At 41.0% G+C, this 17,807-nt stretch overlaps 1 protein-coding gene across 1 annotated transcript in view; it reads left to right on the forward strand.

Moving 5' to 3' along the window:
- Positions 1-17,807, forward strand: part of DPYD (dihydropyrimidine dehydrogenase) — a 375,099-nt gene that overhangs the window by 181,643 nt on the left and 175,649 nt on the right. Inside the window, 2 exon segments of the mRNA XM_068406142.1 lie at positions 2,502-2,686; positions 17,010-17,225. Of these exon segments, the coding sequence (XP_068262243.1) occupies positions 2,502-2,686; positions 17,010-17,225 (401 nt within the window).

Below are 17,807 nucleotides of genomic sequence, written 5' to 3' on the forward strand. Positions count from 1 at the left end.
TAACACCTTTACTGTGGTTCAGTCCTGTCTCAGAGGAACAAAAGTCATCTATTAAATTCCCAATACCAAATCCTGCAGCACCAAGTTTTCCTGTGGGTTTTTTCCAAACGCGTCTTTACAAGCCTGTACGTATTTAGCTGGCGAGAACAGTCTAGACCACATACTGAGATGGTACCACTGCATGCAACAAGTTATCCTATATATGACAAATATAAGATGATCAAAAGGTTTCTTGACGTACAGACAGTCTGAGACATAAAGAGAAAGTTAATGTATTGATTTATAAATATTACTGAAGCATTCTTAATAAAACTGCTATCAGCCATTATCAGCGCTTTCCTTTAAAAAAAAAAAAACCAAAACCAAAAAAACCCACAAACCCTCCCAAACCCAAACAAACCAAAAAACTCATTTTCCAGACTGAAAAATGTCTCAATCTGAAGGTTGTGTTTGGTGTGATCTTTCAGTAATTTAAATATTTTTAAAGGAAACCATTTCATAAGTTTTTGATTCTGTTACTATGCAAATATTAATTTTGCCAAGTTAACCTACAAGTATATGCAGGGTGGGAGGGATTGTGCAAGCAATAGGTCTTGAAGATAGATTAATACCTTTGATATGAAAATCTGCTACAGTGTTTCATCTTAAAACTATCTTCTGTGATTCTGGCTTCTGAACCAGTTGCAAAAAAATACTTTGGGTTTGAGACCTCTGGATATTTGTGTATGCCAAGGGTGAGGAAGAGAGTGTAGGTGGGACAAGTAGGTGACAATGTTTGTGCCTTGTTTCCTATTTTATTATTTTGCCCCAGATTATACACAGCACCCACTTTGAAATACCCTTCTAATATATGATTTGGAGGTGAAGGGAGATACAGAGCCTGGGAAGAAAATTCCATCATGATGATGTGCAAGATGTGTTTGAAACTTGCGGTATACTCAGGCGTGCTCTGGGGCAATACTGTGACTTTGCCCTCATATTGGAGAAATATGCTTGTCTTAAACTGGCAGGTTTCTCTTTTACATATATGACAGCACAACTACATCAGTTTAATTGACCTTGGCGATCTGCATCTGCTAGTGGTATGTCCCTGAGGGACATTGCAATTTTAAGCTGTATTTTATTGCAGAATCTTCAGTTCATATAGACAAAACTATATAAAAAAGCCTCATTTTGATATATGTCATCAACATTTGCTAAAAATATTTGTTAAAAAAGTGTTTCTGTTCACGAAGCTACTTTGAAGTGTCTTTGCGATTACAGTAAATTAATTTTAAAATGCATAATAAAAATCATGTTAATATAGAGCAAGATTATTTTTTTCTGAGCATTTATGTGAACTTAATGCCATTTGTATAATGCCATGCAGAATAAAAAATATTTTTTTTTGTTTTCACATCTACATTATTATTAAGGACAACAACAGTTCGTGTGCAGAATGCCTATATATGCTGTTTACTAACATGAAAAAAATTTAGGTATCCTAATGCATGCTCTAAAAACAAAAAGAAATTGCACTGAAAAAGATACAAATGATATTGTCTTCATGTAAGTATTTCATTTTGATTGTGTTTTTATGGCTTTATTCTTAATATATTTAACAAGTTTCAAAGTGAGCTTTACTTTCAGGATGTTCTGAGTTTAAATATTAAGTCAGGGTGGTTTTGACTTTATTGAAATGTATCTTTTTCGGAATTAAATTTCTTTAAAACCAACACACTTTGTCAAAGCCAAAGCTTTGGTAGCATAACTTTTCCTGGTGGGAAAATGTTCCATTGGAAAATTTTCAATCAGGTTTAATAATGACCTGTCAAAAAGTAGCAGAGTATCGTTTCTGTTGTGAGGGTTAATAAATGTGGGGAGTAAATTCTTGAGATCTAAATGAATTTCTAGAAATTGTATCATAAACATTGTTTTTTCATTTTAAACCTCAAAAATCGTATGCTGCATATTAATTTGCACAAAGAGTATATGGTAGGTTTTTCAAGAGAAAAGCATGTTGATATGGTAAGTGCAGTACAAAGCTATGGGTGGAGGGAAAGGAAGAAAATTTATTTTTCCTTTGTTAATATTGTTCATTAATAGGATTTTCAGAAGTGCTGGACTTTTTCCCTGGGAGATGGATAATGCCAGTGACTTTGTGAATCCCAGCTTCTGGGATATGCAGTGTGTTCTCAGGGAGTGACCAGAAGAACATTAGCACCAATTATTTCTTGAGCCTGTGTCGAGTTGGTTGCTCCTTGTGACAGTTGTGTACATTTATCTTGTATGCAAGTCTGGCTTTGCAAGTCTGTTAGTAATTACATACCTCCACTAGCTCAACAAAAACATTCATGTATATAAAAGGACTTTTCATTTCTACTATAAATTTATGTTTAAGTAAGTGAAAGAGCTAGGACTTGGAACTGCTTTTCTAACTGTTACCAGTGTATATTTGCCGGTTTTTAGCAACAGTTTTTTGTTTCTTCTATTGACATACCTGTTGTTCACTTTAATTACAGTCAGAGAGGCCATGGCACCTATCAAGTTTAACAGATGGGGTCTTCCTGAAGTAGATCCGGAAACTATGCAAACAAGTGAACCGTGGGTTTTCGCAGGGGGTGACGTTGGTGGTCTTGCTAATACTACAGTGGAATCAGTAAATGATGGAAAACAAGCTTCTTGGTATATGCACAGATACATACAGGTGATTTTTTAGAAGTATTTTTCTCTTTCCCATTTCTATCTGCTTTTAGATACTTTTATTGTTATTGTTAAAATAATTTCATTGTGTTTTAGATTAAAAATACAAGTTTTGAGGAACTAATACATAGATTATCTGATGATTTGAACATTATAGATTCGTTCAACTTGGATTACATACTTGAGTTGGGGTAATTGAACCCAACTTTCTTACATTATCTTAACACTAAAATCCAAGCAACATTTTCTTGGCCCCAGCTCTGAATTCCACTCAAGGGTAGCCAGCCTTCCTTCATGGTACACAGTGCAAGTAGAAGTCCTAATTGGGTAACTGAGGAAAAGAGGTGAGCCCATCGGTATTAAAAGGTAAAATCTCTCAATAGTGCATAAAGTAAAAATTAAATACTGCCAATGTGTCACGGTTTAAAGCTGGGCTGGCGATTAAACCTGCGGCAGATGCCCTCTGTTATCCCCCCCCCTCCCCCCAGAGGGAAAGGGAAAGGGAAAAGGGAGAGAGACTTCTGGGATGGAAAATTAAAACAGTTTTAATAAACTATAATAATGAAAAAAAAAAAAAGTATAATAATAATAATAAAAATAAACAAATATATACAAATATATATACAAAACCAAGACTGAGCTCCCCTGAAGTCAGCCACGTCACCACCGGCACTGCAGGGCAGGCTCCGGGAAGGCCCAGCCTGGGCCTAGCGATGGTCAAGAGCTGGATTCAGGAACGCACGGATCGGGATCGGGGGCAGCAGGAAAACAGACGGAGTCCTCCCTGGACACCGGCCATAGCAGAAAGAGAGCGAGACCCTCGTGATCCCCCCACTTTATACCGAGAATGACGTGTATGGGATGGAATACCCTCGTTGGTCAATTTTGGGTCACCTGCCCTGTCTGCTCCCCACTGCAGCTGCGACCCCCCTTCGGCTCTTCACTCGTAAGCAATGAGGAATTCAGCAGTGACCTTGGTTTCTCTCAAGAATAAGTACAGCAAGAGCCTTTCTGCACAACATCCCTAGCGGTGCCTCAGTGATAACTACAAACTTCGAGCGTTATCAGTCCTGGAAGCAGACACTGTCTGCAAAAACATGCAGTTAGTTTCAGAAAATGCAGTTACTTAAAGGAGACTTAGCTGAAAGTAAAAATCGCTGAAAGGAAAATCGGCCTGGTTTAGGCCAAACCAGGACATTCCACCCCTTATTCCATACCATTCACGTCATACTCAGATCACCACTAACTTTTCATTTTAAAATATATACAGATAACATTAGTTTATGATTCATCTCTATACAAAAAAAAAAAGTTCATCAAGTTCATTTAGTTCAGGATTGTGGGTTTCCATCTGGCTAGGAGTCTCCCAGGGTAGGAGAGATGATATGAGCTTTGTCACAGTTCGTGCCCACGGGTTGCAGGTTAAAGATGTCAGTCTCGAGGAGGTTACTGGACGCCACTTGCAGCTAGCTCCAGTCTCATCACCACTGCTTCAACCTGAAAGACACTTATGAACACTGTTAGTATTATGCAGCAATTAACATCATGCAGTTCAGAATTAAGTATTCTCACCCAAGATCAGATCACCTTCAGGGACACATCGGACTCCACCATCCTGCAGCATCACCCACCAAGTACATCCAGGTCCTTGAGCAAAAGCAATCCCATGAATGGGTTTACCTTTGCCCGTAGCAGGAAGAACCCAGACAGTTTTTCCCAACAGATTCCTTTCATGCACCACAGGGACTTTATCCCCTTCTACTGTATGTAAAAGGTCTGACTGAGCAGGGCCAGCTCGGTTGATAGATCCTCTGGTGTTAACTAGCCAGGTAGCTTGTGCCAAATGCTTATCCCAGTTTTTAAAGGTTCCACCCCCCATTGCTTTTAGGGTAGTTTTTAACAGCCCATTATACCGTTCAACTTTCCCAGAGGCTGGTGCATGATAGGGGATGTGATATACCCATTCGATGCCATGCTCTTTGGCCCAGTTATCTATGAGACTGTTTTTGAAATGAGTACCGTTATCCGACTCAATTCTCTCTGGTGTGCCGTGTCGCCACAAGATTTGCTTTTCGAGGCCCAGGATAGTGTTCCGGGCAGTGGCATGGGGCACAGAGTATGTTTCCAGCCATCCGGTGGTCGCCTCCACCATGGTAAGTACATAACGTTTACCCTGGCGGGTCTGAGGGAGTGTGATGTAGTCAATTTGCCAGGCCTCCCCATATTTATATTTCAACCACCGCCCCCCATACCACAAAGGTTTTAACCGTTTGGCTTGCTTAATTGCGGCGCATGTTTCACAATCATGGATAACCTGTGCAATAGAGTCCATAGTTAAGTCCACCCCTCGGTCACGAGCCCATCTGTATGTTGCATCTCTCCCTTGATGACCTGAAGTGTCATGAGCCCACCGAGCTAAAAATAGTTCACCTTTATGTTCCCAGTCCAAATCTATTTGGAACACTTTAGCAGCCTGATCTGCTTGTTGGTTGTTTTGATGTTCCTCAGTTGCCCGACTTTTAGGTACGTGAGCATCTACATGACGTACCTTCACGACTAGTTTCTCTAGCCGAGCAGCAATATCTTGCCACAGTTCAACAGCCCAAATAGGTTTACCTTTACGCTGCCAGTTGCTTCGCTTCCACTGCTTTAACCACCCCCACAAGGCATTTGCTACCATCCATGAGTCAGTATAAAGATACAGCCTTGGCCACTTTTCTCGTTCAGCAATGTCTAAAGCCAGCTGGATGGCTTTTACCTCTGCAAATTGACTTGATTCACCTTGTCCTTCTGTGGCTTCTGTGACTCGTCGTATGGGACTCCATACAGCAGCTTTCCACTTCCGATGCTTTCCTACAAGACGGCAGGATCCATCGGTGAACAGGGCATACTGCTTCTCATCCTCTGGTAGTTCATTATATGGTGGGGCTTCTTCAGCACGTGTCACCTCCTTTTCTGGTGGCATTCCGAAGTCTTTGCCTTCTGGCCAGTCCATGATCACTTCTAAGATTCCTGGGCGATTAGGGTTTCCTATTCGAGCCCTCTGTGTAATTAATGCAATCCATTTACTCCATGTAGCATCAGTTGCATGATGAGTAGTAGGAACCTTACCCTTGAACATCCAGCCTAGTACTGGTAATCGGGGTGCCAGGAGAAGCTGTGCTTCAGTACCGATTACCTCTGAGGCAGCTCTAACTCCTTCATATGCTGCCAGTATCTCTTTTTCAGTTGGGGTGTAATTGGCCTCAGAGCCCTTGTATCCTCGACTCCAAAATCCTAGGGGTCGACCTCGAGTCTCCCCTGGCACTTTCTGCCAGAGGCTCCAGGTAGGACCATTGTCCCCAGCTGAGGTGTAGAGCACATTTTTAACATCTTGTCCCATACGGACTGGTCCAAGGGCTACTGCATGCACAATTTCTTGTTTAATCTGTTCAAAAGCCTGTTGTTGTTCAGGGCCCCACTGAAAATCATTTTTCTTTCTGGTCACCTGATAAAGAGGGCGTACAATCTGGCTGTAATCTGGAATATGCATTCTCCAGAAACCCACAACGCCTAAGAAGGCTTGTGTTTCCTTTTTGTTAGTTGGTGGGGACATAGCTGTTATTTTGTTGATCACCTCTATCGGGATCTGGCGACGCCCATCTTGCCATTTAATCCCTAAAAACTGGATCTCCCGGGCAGGCCCCTTGACCTTGCCTCTTTTTATGGCAAAACCAGCTTGCAGAAGAATTTGAATTATTTTCTCCCCTTTGTCAAAAACTTCTGCTGCTGTATCACCCCATACAATGATGTCATCAATATATTGCAAATGTTCTGGAGCTCCACCCTCTTCTAGTGCAGTCTGGATCAGTCCGTGGCAAATAGTAGGACTGTGTTTCCACCCCTGGGGCAGTCGATTCCAGGTGTACTGGATACCTCTCCAGGTAAAAGCAAACTGTGGCCTGCACTTTGGTGCCAAGGGAATAGAGAAAAATGCATTAGCAATGTCTATAGTGGCGTACCACTTGGCTGCCTTTGACTCCAGTTCGTATTGAAGTTCTAGCATGTCTGGCACAGCAGCACTCAGAGGTGGTGTAACTTCATTTAGGCCACGATAGTCCACAGTTAATCTCCATTCTCCATTAGACTTTTGCACTGGCCATATAGGACTATTAAAGGGTGAGCGAGTCTTGCTAATCACTCCTTGATTTTCTAATTGTCTAATCAGTTTATGAATGGGGATCAGGGAGTCTCGATTGGTGCGATATTGTCGTCGGTGCACCGTGGCAGTAGCAATTGGCACCTGTTGTTCTTCAACTTTCAGCAACCCCACAACAGAAGGATCCTCTGAGAGGCCAGGCAAGGTAGACAGCTGTTTAATGTCCTCAGTCTCTACAGCTGCTACACCAAAGGCCCATCTATATCCTTTTGGGTCCTTAAAATACCCTTTCTTAAGGTAGTCTATGCCAAGGATGCACGGAGCATCTGGGCCAGTCACAATGGGGTGCTTTTTCCATTCATTTTCAGTTAGGCTCACTTCGGCCTCCAATACAGATAACTCTTGAGATCCCCCTGTTATTCCCGAGATACTGACAGATTCTGTCCCTTTATGATTCGATGGCATGAGGGTGCACTGTGCACCAGTGTCTACCAGGGCTCGATACTTTTGTGGTTCTAATGTGCCAGGCCATCGAATCCACACAGTCCAATAAATCCGGTTATCCCTCTCCTCCTCCTGGCTAGAGGCAGGGCCCCTCTAATTAAAGATTGGATTCGTGCTGCTCATGGGGATTGGACCTTCATTTCCTCTATTCACTCTTGGAAAAAAAGGATTTGAGGCCCATCTACCCTGACTGGGGTCCTGCTCATTGGTAACTGGAGCAGCCATCCTCCTAGAAAAATTCTCTCTGGTATTTCTGTTAGCTTGCAACTCACGTACTCGTGCCTGTAGGGTACTGGTAGGTTGTCCATGCCATCTGTTCATGTCCTCCCCATAATCACGCAGGGTAAACCACAGGATACCTCGTGAAGTGTTCCGTTTCCTTTGAGCCGGTCCAGTAGGAGGGCGTTGCCTCCTAAAGGCTGCAACGCGGGCCTGTGTAGGTAGAGAGTCAAGTTTATTCTCGATCCTGGACAGTTTGTCTGACAGTTGTTTCAATGAGTCTTTGTTTTCCTTAGTCAGTTTTTCCACAGCCGAGACATGGGCCTGCAGTGGGGAAGAAATACTATCTTCATACTGTCGCATATAGTTAGCCATTTCGCCCACACTAGGTCGTGCCATAGCATCTTCTCCCCAGACTAATATTGACAATGTATGGGCATGTGTTGGTGGAGCACTCTTCACAACCTTCCGGAACATGGATCGGTTGCATTCCACTTCATCAGGATTTACAGGATCTACAATGTCCTGAGGGTGTTTATAAATGATCTCTTGCACAGCTAGTTCTCTAAGGTAGTTAATACCTTTTTCTATAGTGGTCCATTTGCTTAGGTGGCTCATAACATCATCTTTATAGGGATACCTGCTCTTTACAGCTGACAAGAGTCGCCTCCAGAGACTGATACTGTTCGACCTTCTTGGAAGCATCTTATCAATACCGCCATCTCTGGACAGGGATCCCAACTGTCTGGCTTCTCTACCATCCAATTCTATGCTATCTGCCCCATTATCCCAGCATCGGAGCAACCAGGTAATTATTGGCTCACCGTCATAACGACTAAAATCTTTTCTTATATTTCGCAGTTCTTTCAGGGATAAGGAGTGGTAGGTTATCTCTACTTCCGAGTCCGAGTCCTCCTGTGATTGTTCTGCTTTAGAAGGACCTTTCTTGTCCTTCTTGTGTAATGGGCCTTCTTTAAAAAGACGATCAAGGAAACCCCCCTCTGTGTCAGGCCCTGACTCTGACTGAGAAGGGCCCTCACATGGGTCCCGTGCTGGCTCTGCCTTAGAAGCCTCTGAGTCATCATCCTTCACTTTACTAGTTGATTTCTTTCGGTGTTTTCTCCTGGTTACAGGGGCAGCATGATACCTCCCGCTGTTGCTGCACCGACATCTAATCACATAGCACACCAGTAACACATACAGGACACCCAAAAATAACAACATGCCCTGTTCGAATTTTGCAGGAATCAGCTTGGCAAAAAAGGAGCAGATACTATCAAAATCAGTTAAAAGACGCCCGGTGTGCGCAGCTACGGATTCGCGATTAAAGCTGCCCATCATTGTATCATAGAGATAAGAGATCGGAATAATGACTGCCCAGTTTATCACGACATAAATCAGTATCACAACCCATACCGAAACGACACATTTTGACCAGCACGCCCTGTTAAACCACATGAAAGCACTAACACACAGCGCATACGGCAAGTAAGGTATCATTACACATAACTGTAAAACAAGCTTTATAAAGAGAAGAGGTAACACAAGGCTCACAAATGACATTACCATCTTAGCTATCTGTTTTAATTTCCAACCCCTCGTAAATCTCAAAGGAAGAAATCTGATACTCTCTTGGCTGAGCTCTCCGGGTCTCCTCCCACTGGAGCTGGGATTCGACTTATCAGAGCAACCTGTCGGAGCTTCTCTCGAGCCCCACGTTGGGCGCCAATAAATCTGTCACGGTTTAAAGCTGGGCTGGCGATTAAACCTGCGGCAGATGCCCTCTGTTATCCCCCCCCCTCCCCCCAGAGGGAAAGGGAAAGGGAAAAGGGAGAGAGACTTCTGGGATGGAAAATTAAAACAGTTTTAATAAACTATAATAATGAAAAAAAAAAAAAAGTATAATAATAATAATAAAAATAATCAAATATATACAAATATATATACAAAACCAAGACTGAGCTCCCCTGAAGTCAGCCACGTCACCACCGGCACTGCAGGGCAGGCTCCGGGAAGGCCCAGCCTGGGCCTAGCGATGGTCGAGAGCTGGATTCAGGAACGCACGGATCGGGATCGGGGGCAGCAGGAAAACAGACGGAGTCCTCCCTGGACACCGGCCATAGCAGAAAGAGAGCGAGACCCTCGTGATCCCCCCACTTTATACCGAGAATGACGTGTATGGGATGGAATACCCTCGTTGGTCAATTTTGGGTCACCTGCCCTGTCTGCTCCCCACTGCAGCTGCGACCCCCCTTCGGCTCTTCACTCGTAAGCAATGAGGAATTCAGCAGTGACCTTGGTTTCTCTCAAGAATAAGTACAGCAAGAGCCTTTCTGCACAACATCCCTACCGGTGCCTCAGTGATAACTACAAACTTCGAGCGTTATCAGTCCTGGAAGCAGACACTGTCTGCAAAAACATGCAGTTAGTTTCAGAAAATGCAGTTACTTAAAGGAGACTTAGCTGAAAGTAAAAATCACTGAAAGGAAAATCGGCCTGGTTTAGGCCAAACCAGGACACAATGTTATTACCTGGGGAAGACAATTTTAGTATTTTTAGAGTGCAAGTATACTAACAGTTTACAGAGCACTCAGATTATCCACACCAGAACCAAAGTTTGCTCTGATGAGGCTGATAAACTGGACACAAGAATGCACAGAGGAAAACAATTCAAAGGAGAATTTACCTGAGACACGTGAGTTTGAGGGGTACAGACTTGAAAAACCTGTTAACTGCATGTTCCCTTTCGGTGCTCCTTGTGTGTTGCTGACTGAGCACCTCTGCCCTAATTTTTTCTAGTAAAAGAAAGAGCACAAAGTCTAGACGATCTGCAGAGGAACCTGCAGAGACAGGACACACAGCCTGTGTGTGAAGAACCAGCTGACAGAGTGTGTTCATAGTGCAAGGAACTTTTTAGAAACATGATACATGATTCATTCTCCCACAGAAAGAGATCTGAACAACTGAAGTTGGGACTGTAACAGCTCGATGTCTTTCTCCCCCATCCATCTGCTCAAAGCCTCTCTGATTGCATGTTTGTGCAATTTCATGCTGTTGGGGTCTGATTTCACTTCCTAAAAATAATTCAACTGAAAGCTTGTTGTTAGTATCTGTGCATATTTTTTCTCACTTGTTCTAAAGCACTGTGTGTGTCCTGCCTTCTTAGACCCTATGAAAATGCTGAGTGTGAAACATCTTGAATCCCTGACCTGCTTGCTTTTCTCAGTGCACAGTGAATTTGAGTAACTGTGATAGGGGGAGAGGGGGGTATCTCTTCCTCTTTGTCTCCTTCTTCTTTAACCTCTAGAAATAGATGCATCACTTAAAAAAGCTACTTTATCATGTTGCTTCCTCTTCAAAGCTTGCTTTTTTTTCCCCTCTCTGGAATGTATTCAATACTTTGGAAAAAATCTGAATAGTCATGGCTTGAGAATTAGAATTTTAAATCAAGCAGGCTTGTGATATTAGAGCATTTCCGTTACCCTTTGCAGGTTTCAAGGCAGCTTATTCGACCTTACAGTCTCACCAGGAAGCTAATGGGAAAGCCTTACAGCAATCTTCACAGGAAAGTTTCCAAATGTCAAGTGTCACCTTTCCAGCTGTTAGATGAATGGGTTGCCCAGGGGCATTTATTTGGATGTGCAGCCCTTGTAAAATCTGGTTACTGTGGTGCAGAGTGCTGTAATTTGGCAATTTATTTCACCAGTGTTTGAACCTGGTAGAAATTTTAGTGACTGGAGGAGAGTTTGTTTTTTAAAGAAGCTGTTTAGAGAAGGATTGTGTTACCCTGATGTTTATAGGGGTAGGTATGTGCATGTGTGCATGCCTTTGTGTGCATGTGTGTGCGCGCATTCAATTCACAGCCCTGTATGCTGGAAACTTCCAGTATCAAATGAAAAAACACCCTTACACACTACCTTATTTTCTCTCTACTGTGAGGTTCTAAGGCAAGCAACCTTCCTGTGATCTGAGCGTCTGAATTGAGTACACATTAAATTTTAAATAAATTGATACCATCTATCCATTTGTATTTTAGTTACAGGAATAAGTAGCCATTTTCAAAATTGCCAGCTATCTCGGCACCAGGATCTATAAATAATGCAGTCAGCCTTTAGCAAAACAAAACTATTCCATAGGATTTCTCAACCAACCCAAGACCATGTCAAAGACTGAAACTCAAAAACACCATGCTGACTACTTGCAGAATGCACTGTTTGAATGACATGTTGATTGTATCCCAACCTACTCCAGGCAAAAGGCTAAGCAAACAGATGGGCCTGATATGTGCCCTGAAACTCCAATAATTGCAAGCTCTGGCACGTGGTCAAGTGAAGCATGAGATCCAGACTCAAGGACTCTCCAGCAGAAATGCCTTATGTTCAAAACTGGGAGTTATTTACAGAAGCTTCTTGGCTGCTCTTATGCTGGAAACTTTCCATCATTAGTTGCCTAAATACCTCCTGCCTCTTAACGTTTTCCTCCCACTATATGAAGCATAGGTTCATCTCAGAAATTGTTGACTGCAGCTGTGTCAGGTTAGTTTCTATAAACATGACCAGTCAAAGCGTAACTAAGGATAGTGGTAGTAGAACCTGTTAGAAAACGTAGTGGATCTTCCTAGAACCGTTCTTTGCAAGTCATTAGAAATCTAAACAGAATCAGCCCGATTCATGCAACTATATACTATTCACAACATTTTTTCAGGATTCGACATTTTTTGTTATTCCATGAATGACAAAAAAATTTCTGTAAAATAATCTTGGTGATTTATTTAGTTTGGGGATTGTAATGGCCCTCGCTTTTGTCCAACAGTGACTTTATGAACTTGTGCAGAGGCAATATAGGCTACTGTTCTCTTCTGTGCCTCAGTTACCATTCATTTCTTTTTGATCAGTGGATGGGATTTAATAATGTAATAGTTATATTCAGGGTAACTCACAATTATTGCAGGACTAACTTCTAATTTTCTGTGCCTGCCTTGAAAGCAAAGACAGCTCTCACATCGTGATTCTTCCAGTATTTTCTTCCTGGCCACTGCGCCAGTCTTGAAGCTTCACTCCTTCTCTATTCATACACTTACCTGTGGAGCATTTTCCCATATGTGGCAGTCAAGCTGCCATCTTTTTCTCACAAAAATCCTTCTTAAAAAGTGATTTTTCCTCTCTGGTTCACAGTAAGTTTTCTTTTATTTAAATATATTTTTTCTTTACTGTAATCTCCCCAGTGTGGACAGTTTCTTTAATATTTTTCCTAGGCTGAAATGTACATGATACACTTAAAGAATAAAGGGCTGGATCCCAACTGATATAAATTGCACTTCACTAAGATTCTATTCAATATGAATTTTAAACACATCACTGTGTTATTTTGAACCAGTATTGTATATTTGCTATTTTTTTTCTTTATCTATGCTGTCAAAAAATATATGGGCTTTGTATCTGAAGAGTACAGTTGTTGATTCTTCTATGAAGGTTGACCATTCTTGTATATTCCTTGAGCATGCAGGAATGTACATTATTTCATAATCAATACCAGAGATGGGTGGTTCCCAGGAAGCTTGTCTTTGAAGCCGTTAGTTATGTTGTCTGCTGCTTTTCAGGATAACCAAAGGAAAAACTGAATGTCCCTTTGTTTAGTTAGAACAACATATGAAACACTAGCATGGAGATAAGTAACAAAGCACCGTTTACAAAAAGGTGCAAGTGCAGGAAACCTCGTATTTTAGTTGCTTACTGCTGAGTAAGCAGTATGTGTCTGTTCCAGAAACAGAAAGCCAGGAAGGAGCTTAGAAAAACCTCTGTCCAGCTGCACAGAGCCCTGAGCAACCTGCTGTAGACCTGCTTTGAGTAAGGGTGTTGGACTAGATGATCCCCACACATGCCTTCCACAACCGTTCTGAAACTGTATGAAATAACATAAACATATTTAACAAAGTTTAAACGTATTTAACAAAGTTAAATAATGGATAATCGGAGAGAGGATAGAAGCACCACATGCAAGGGAGAAAAGATATGTTTTAAAATTACACTTTGAAATAGAGAGAGCAGGAGTGAGATGAAAGTTCTCAGAAAAACTCTTCCAGGCAGTAGGATTTGTAGAGAAGGTTCTCTGAAAAATAACAGTAATACAACTACTCACTTTCAAAGTCTATCTTTGTTAAAGGCCTGAAAATGGAGTTAGACCATATTGCGGTGGTTAAGAATTTTCTCCATCTAAAGAAAATGAATGTCACAAATTGTATCAGGTCTAAAGCTGAGTTCCTGTCTCTTAGCCCTGCACTACGGACTGTGCTGCTTTTGCCTCTAGGCATACCCTGGTTAGAGTAAGGTAGGGCCACTGTATGCAACGTGCTGGGGATTTTTCACCACCTTCTTTCTGTATCCAAAAAATTGCCGTGATTGGAACAATAAGTACCTGCAATATTGTTAGCTCAGCTGATTGGCATCAAATTAGAGGAAGAATGGGCCACACTTTTTGTCCTCTATTTTTAAAAATCAAGGGAAGAGTTATTATGAATATACCCTTGCCTGCAGGCTTTCTTTTCCTATTTGTTTGTGCAATGTCAGGGAAATGCTTCATTATAAAGATGATTTTGCTTTCAGGAAGCTATAAAACATTTTAGTTTGCCAAAAGTTTTGCTTTGTAGAAAACAACACATCAGGGCTTAGTAAATTTATTTCTTTTATAAGCATTGCACTGAAAGGAAAAACCAACAAAAAATAAATAGAGCAAAAAGGGAAGTGATAGGAAGGAGAGAGATAAATCTGTGAGGATGTATAGCCACTGGCTACTGAACCTTCAGCTGCATCCTGCCCCTGTGTGTTTTTAAAGACTTGGTTTATACCTTGAAACCTTTTTTTCTCCTCCCCCTGCCACCTCCACCTGACTCACCTCATCATTAACAAACCATTAGGCACATATTGTGGTGCTTGAGTTCATTTGCTCTTTGAGAGGGAAGTTTGGCAGGAAGAATAGGCCTGTTTGCACATGGTTTGGGAAGTTGCTTATGACCAGTTTGCTTGATGACATGCAGGCAGCAAGGACTATTTTTACATAGGTGTATTCAACCAGCTGGTTCAAAAGTCTTTCACTGCTCTGGTGGATTTTATTTTTTTGTCTTGTATAGGATTTATTTTCTCTTGTCACAGAAAACTCATTTTGGGTCTCTAGTTAAGAATCACTTTTAATCAACACTCATTTTAAGTGAGAACAACTTTTAGAGATTAAATTGACCTGCTTGGGAAAAGAAACAGTACAATGTAACTTAAGCTGTATATTAAGCACTTAATCCATCTGTCTGTCTGTCTATAGCAGTCAGTATTTACAGTTATACAAGCAATGAATAGTTCATGAGTGATCCACAGACTGAAATATATTCCCAGAGAACATTTGAACAATTCTGGATAGCAAATGAATTGACAAATAACTGTTTTTAAAATGGAAAACTAGGTTTATTACTCACATGTGCACATAGAGTGGAATTGACCAAAAACCTTTCTGTAAGTCTTTCTTTGCTGTCATTCTTACAGAAGCAAAATGAAAGGGCTCATTGTAAGAGTTCAGTATATCAGTGCTGGTTTTAGCAGATTTGCCCACTACCAAGTATGTAGGAGACAAAAAGTACTAACATTTTTAAAATGCTTTAATTTCAATTGTGTGATCTAGAAAGTTCTGTTTTGGCATTGCAAACAACATTTTGCAGTTGAAAGTTTAGTTAAGAAAGACTAAAGAAGGGTTGAAGGGATGAAATCAAACACAAAATAATCAAAAGACAATACTTCTTTTTTCTTTTCTTGTCATCTTCTTTGATTTGTCAGTTAATAAAAATTTTTTGAGATGTAGAGTGCGGGGCTGTTTGGTCTTCCAAGCACTCAGATTCTTCTGGTGTACGAAAACAGCCCTGTGGAGTATGACATGCAGGCAGCAGTGAGCACCCACGAGGGAGGAAATGGGGAAAGTCTGGTGTTTTATAGAGTGTGGCTGCATCAGCTGCTAGCTGGGAGAGGTCATGATACTGAAGGGAGTTTGGTCCCATGTGTTAGGGATCTTTAAAAATTAGCATTTCTCAAAATGTCCGCCATCAGGGACACATTCAGGTTTGCATCATTCAGGGTAGGACATTTCCACTACTTTCAGTGCCTTTAAGCCATTAGAAGATTTGGCCCCCAAATGTATCCTCTCTGTCCAAAGAATTGAAGATCTGAGGTCAGAATCTGAGGTGTCAATCCAGGCAGTCCGAAAACAAGGTTTTGAACCAGCCTAGGAAACAAAAGGCACTAAAACAAACAAAAAACTCCTCATCCCATCCATGCTTATTAGTTTTCACAGGTAAAAATGGGGTAAATAAGTTCCTTAAAAAAAAAAAAAAAAAAAAAAGGCAGCAATTTGTAAGTGGCTGAGGTTTTTACTCTGTTACAGAAAATCTTCCCCACACCTCCAGTAGTGGTTCTTTTTGTCCTGCTGAAGAAATCTTCATTTTAAGGATAGAAGAAACTGCTGTGATTTTATGCTGGTACTTATTAGGAACACAGACTGTGTAGGGCTTCTCTGAGGTAGAAACTCCTGCTTTATTTCTTTGTGATTTTATTGAGTCTACCATCTGAGTGAGCAAAGATTTTAATTTTGCCTACCACAGCCTGATTAGTATGCTGTTCAGTATCCATACATGGAAAAAGATTTTCTCTCTACAATTTTTACAGTATTAGATGCAACATTTACATTGAAAGCTTTTCACTGACTCTCCAGAGAAAAGGCTGTCTTTAAAATGAAAACAAAAGTGACTGTGGTGTCACAGCCATAATGTGTATGTTCTTCTTTGATCCCAAATCAGAGTCTAATTTTTGTCACCTTTGAAGTATTCCTATTAATACAATTACATATTAAAACAATGATAATTTTGCATATATTGATATGTATCCCATTGTGTAGACTAGATAAAATCTTTAAACGGGGGGAAAAAGGTGCACGAGTTCAAAATATGTTGAGTTAGGACTGAGTGATCCTGCACATGGATGCCTTCCCTCATTTTTCACAGATCCTTACACTTTTTATAGATTGGCACCTCGGAAGGAAACTAGAAATGGTCTGTCTGTGCATACGCTGGTTTTTTTTTTTTCAATCTCACTGCTGCTGGCTGCTGCAGGGAACAGAACTGACTGTTCAGAATGGCTGAACAAACCTTTGGACTGAACCAGGCTAGCAGTACAGGATGTGAAAAAACTGTTTCATTGTTATTATTCTTCAGTTATTTCCAGCATGGCATAATATTTCAGCATGAATGCTATTTGGACAGAAGATGTTATATTTGCAAGTGTTACACGTTTTGCTGATTTGCAAGTCTGAATGCATAATAGAATATTTAAACTTTGGGTTATTATATATGAATTATTCCCTTATCAGGACTAATAATAAATTATATAAAAATGAATCAGCAAAAATTTCTGTGATTTTTGTTTGTTTTTTACAGTCCGTACATGGTGTTGCAGTTTCTACGGTTCCAGAACTACCACTCTTCTATACTCCTATCGATTTAGTAGATATCAGTGTAGAAATGGCTGGACTGAAGTTTCCAAATCCTTTTGGCCTTGCCAGTGCAACCCCTACTACAAGCTCTTCAATGATACGAAGAGCTTTTGAAGCTGGATGGGGCTTTGCTGTCACTAAAACATTCTCCCTGGATAAGGTAAGAAATATTTTAAGGTATATTTAGCATGTAACCATTTCTTTGTGTATTTGAAAAATCTGAATCTTTTGGGAATGGCACTATTAAATCTACCTAGCATAAAGCTAGCAGGGAAGGGTATGGTACATTGTGTAGGTAAACCAGCCAGAGAGGTTCCAACAGTGCAGTGTAAAGGTGACACTATTTCTGGTTTTGTTTGCTGTTACATTCTTCCATTTTATTCCTCAACCTTTTAATATTAGCCAACTAGTAAGGGTAATAGTCCTTTTTTTAAATATTGCAGTGAATATGTTTTCTGTGAGGGATCAGAATGCAGAAGGAATGAGTAACAGCTTTATCAAGCAACTCATGAAAGGCGGCTTCTGTGCCAAGGACTGCCAAGATAAGCAGTTGCAATGTGATAATGTGAGTGTAAGCTTGAGGCTGGGTAGGTAGTGGAAGAGAAAGATGGAGGCAACATAAAACAAGCCTATAGAGGGAAGAGTAGTTTAGCTGAAGGTTTATAGTACAGTGACATAAACCTTCAGTAACATGTAGTGGAAGAGGAAGGAGTTAGAAGTAAGTCTTGAAGGCTATGGCTCA

The sequence above is a fragment of the Nyctibius grandis genome, chromosome 8 (assembly GCF_013368605.1).
Source record: "Nyctibius grandis isolate bNycGra1 chromosome 8, bNycGra1.pri, whole genome shotgun sequence".
Taxonomy (NCBI): Eukaryota; Metazoa; Chordata; class Aves; order Nyctibiiformes; family Nyctibiidae; genus Nyctibius; species Nyctibius grandis.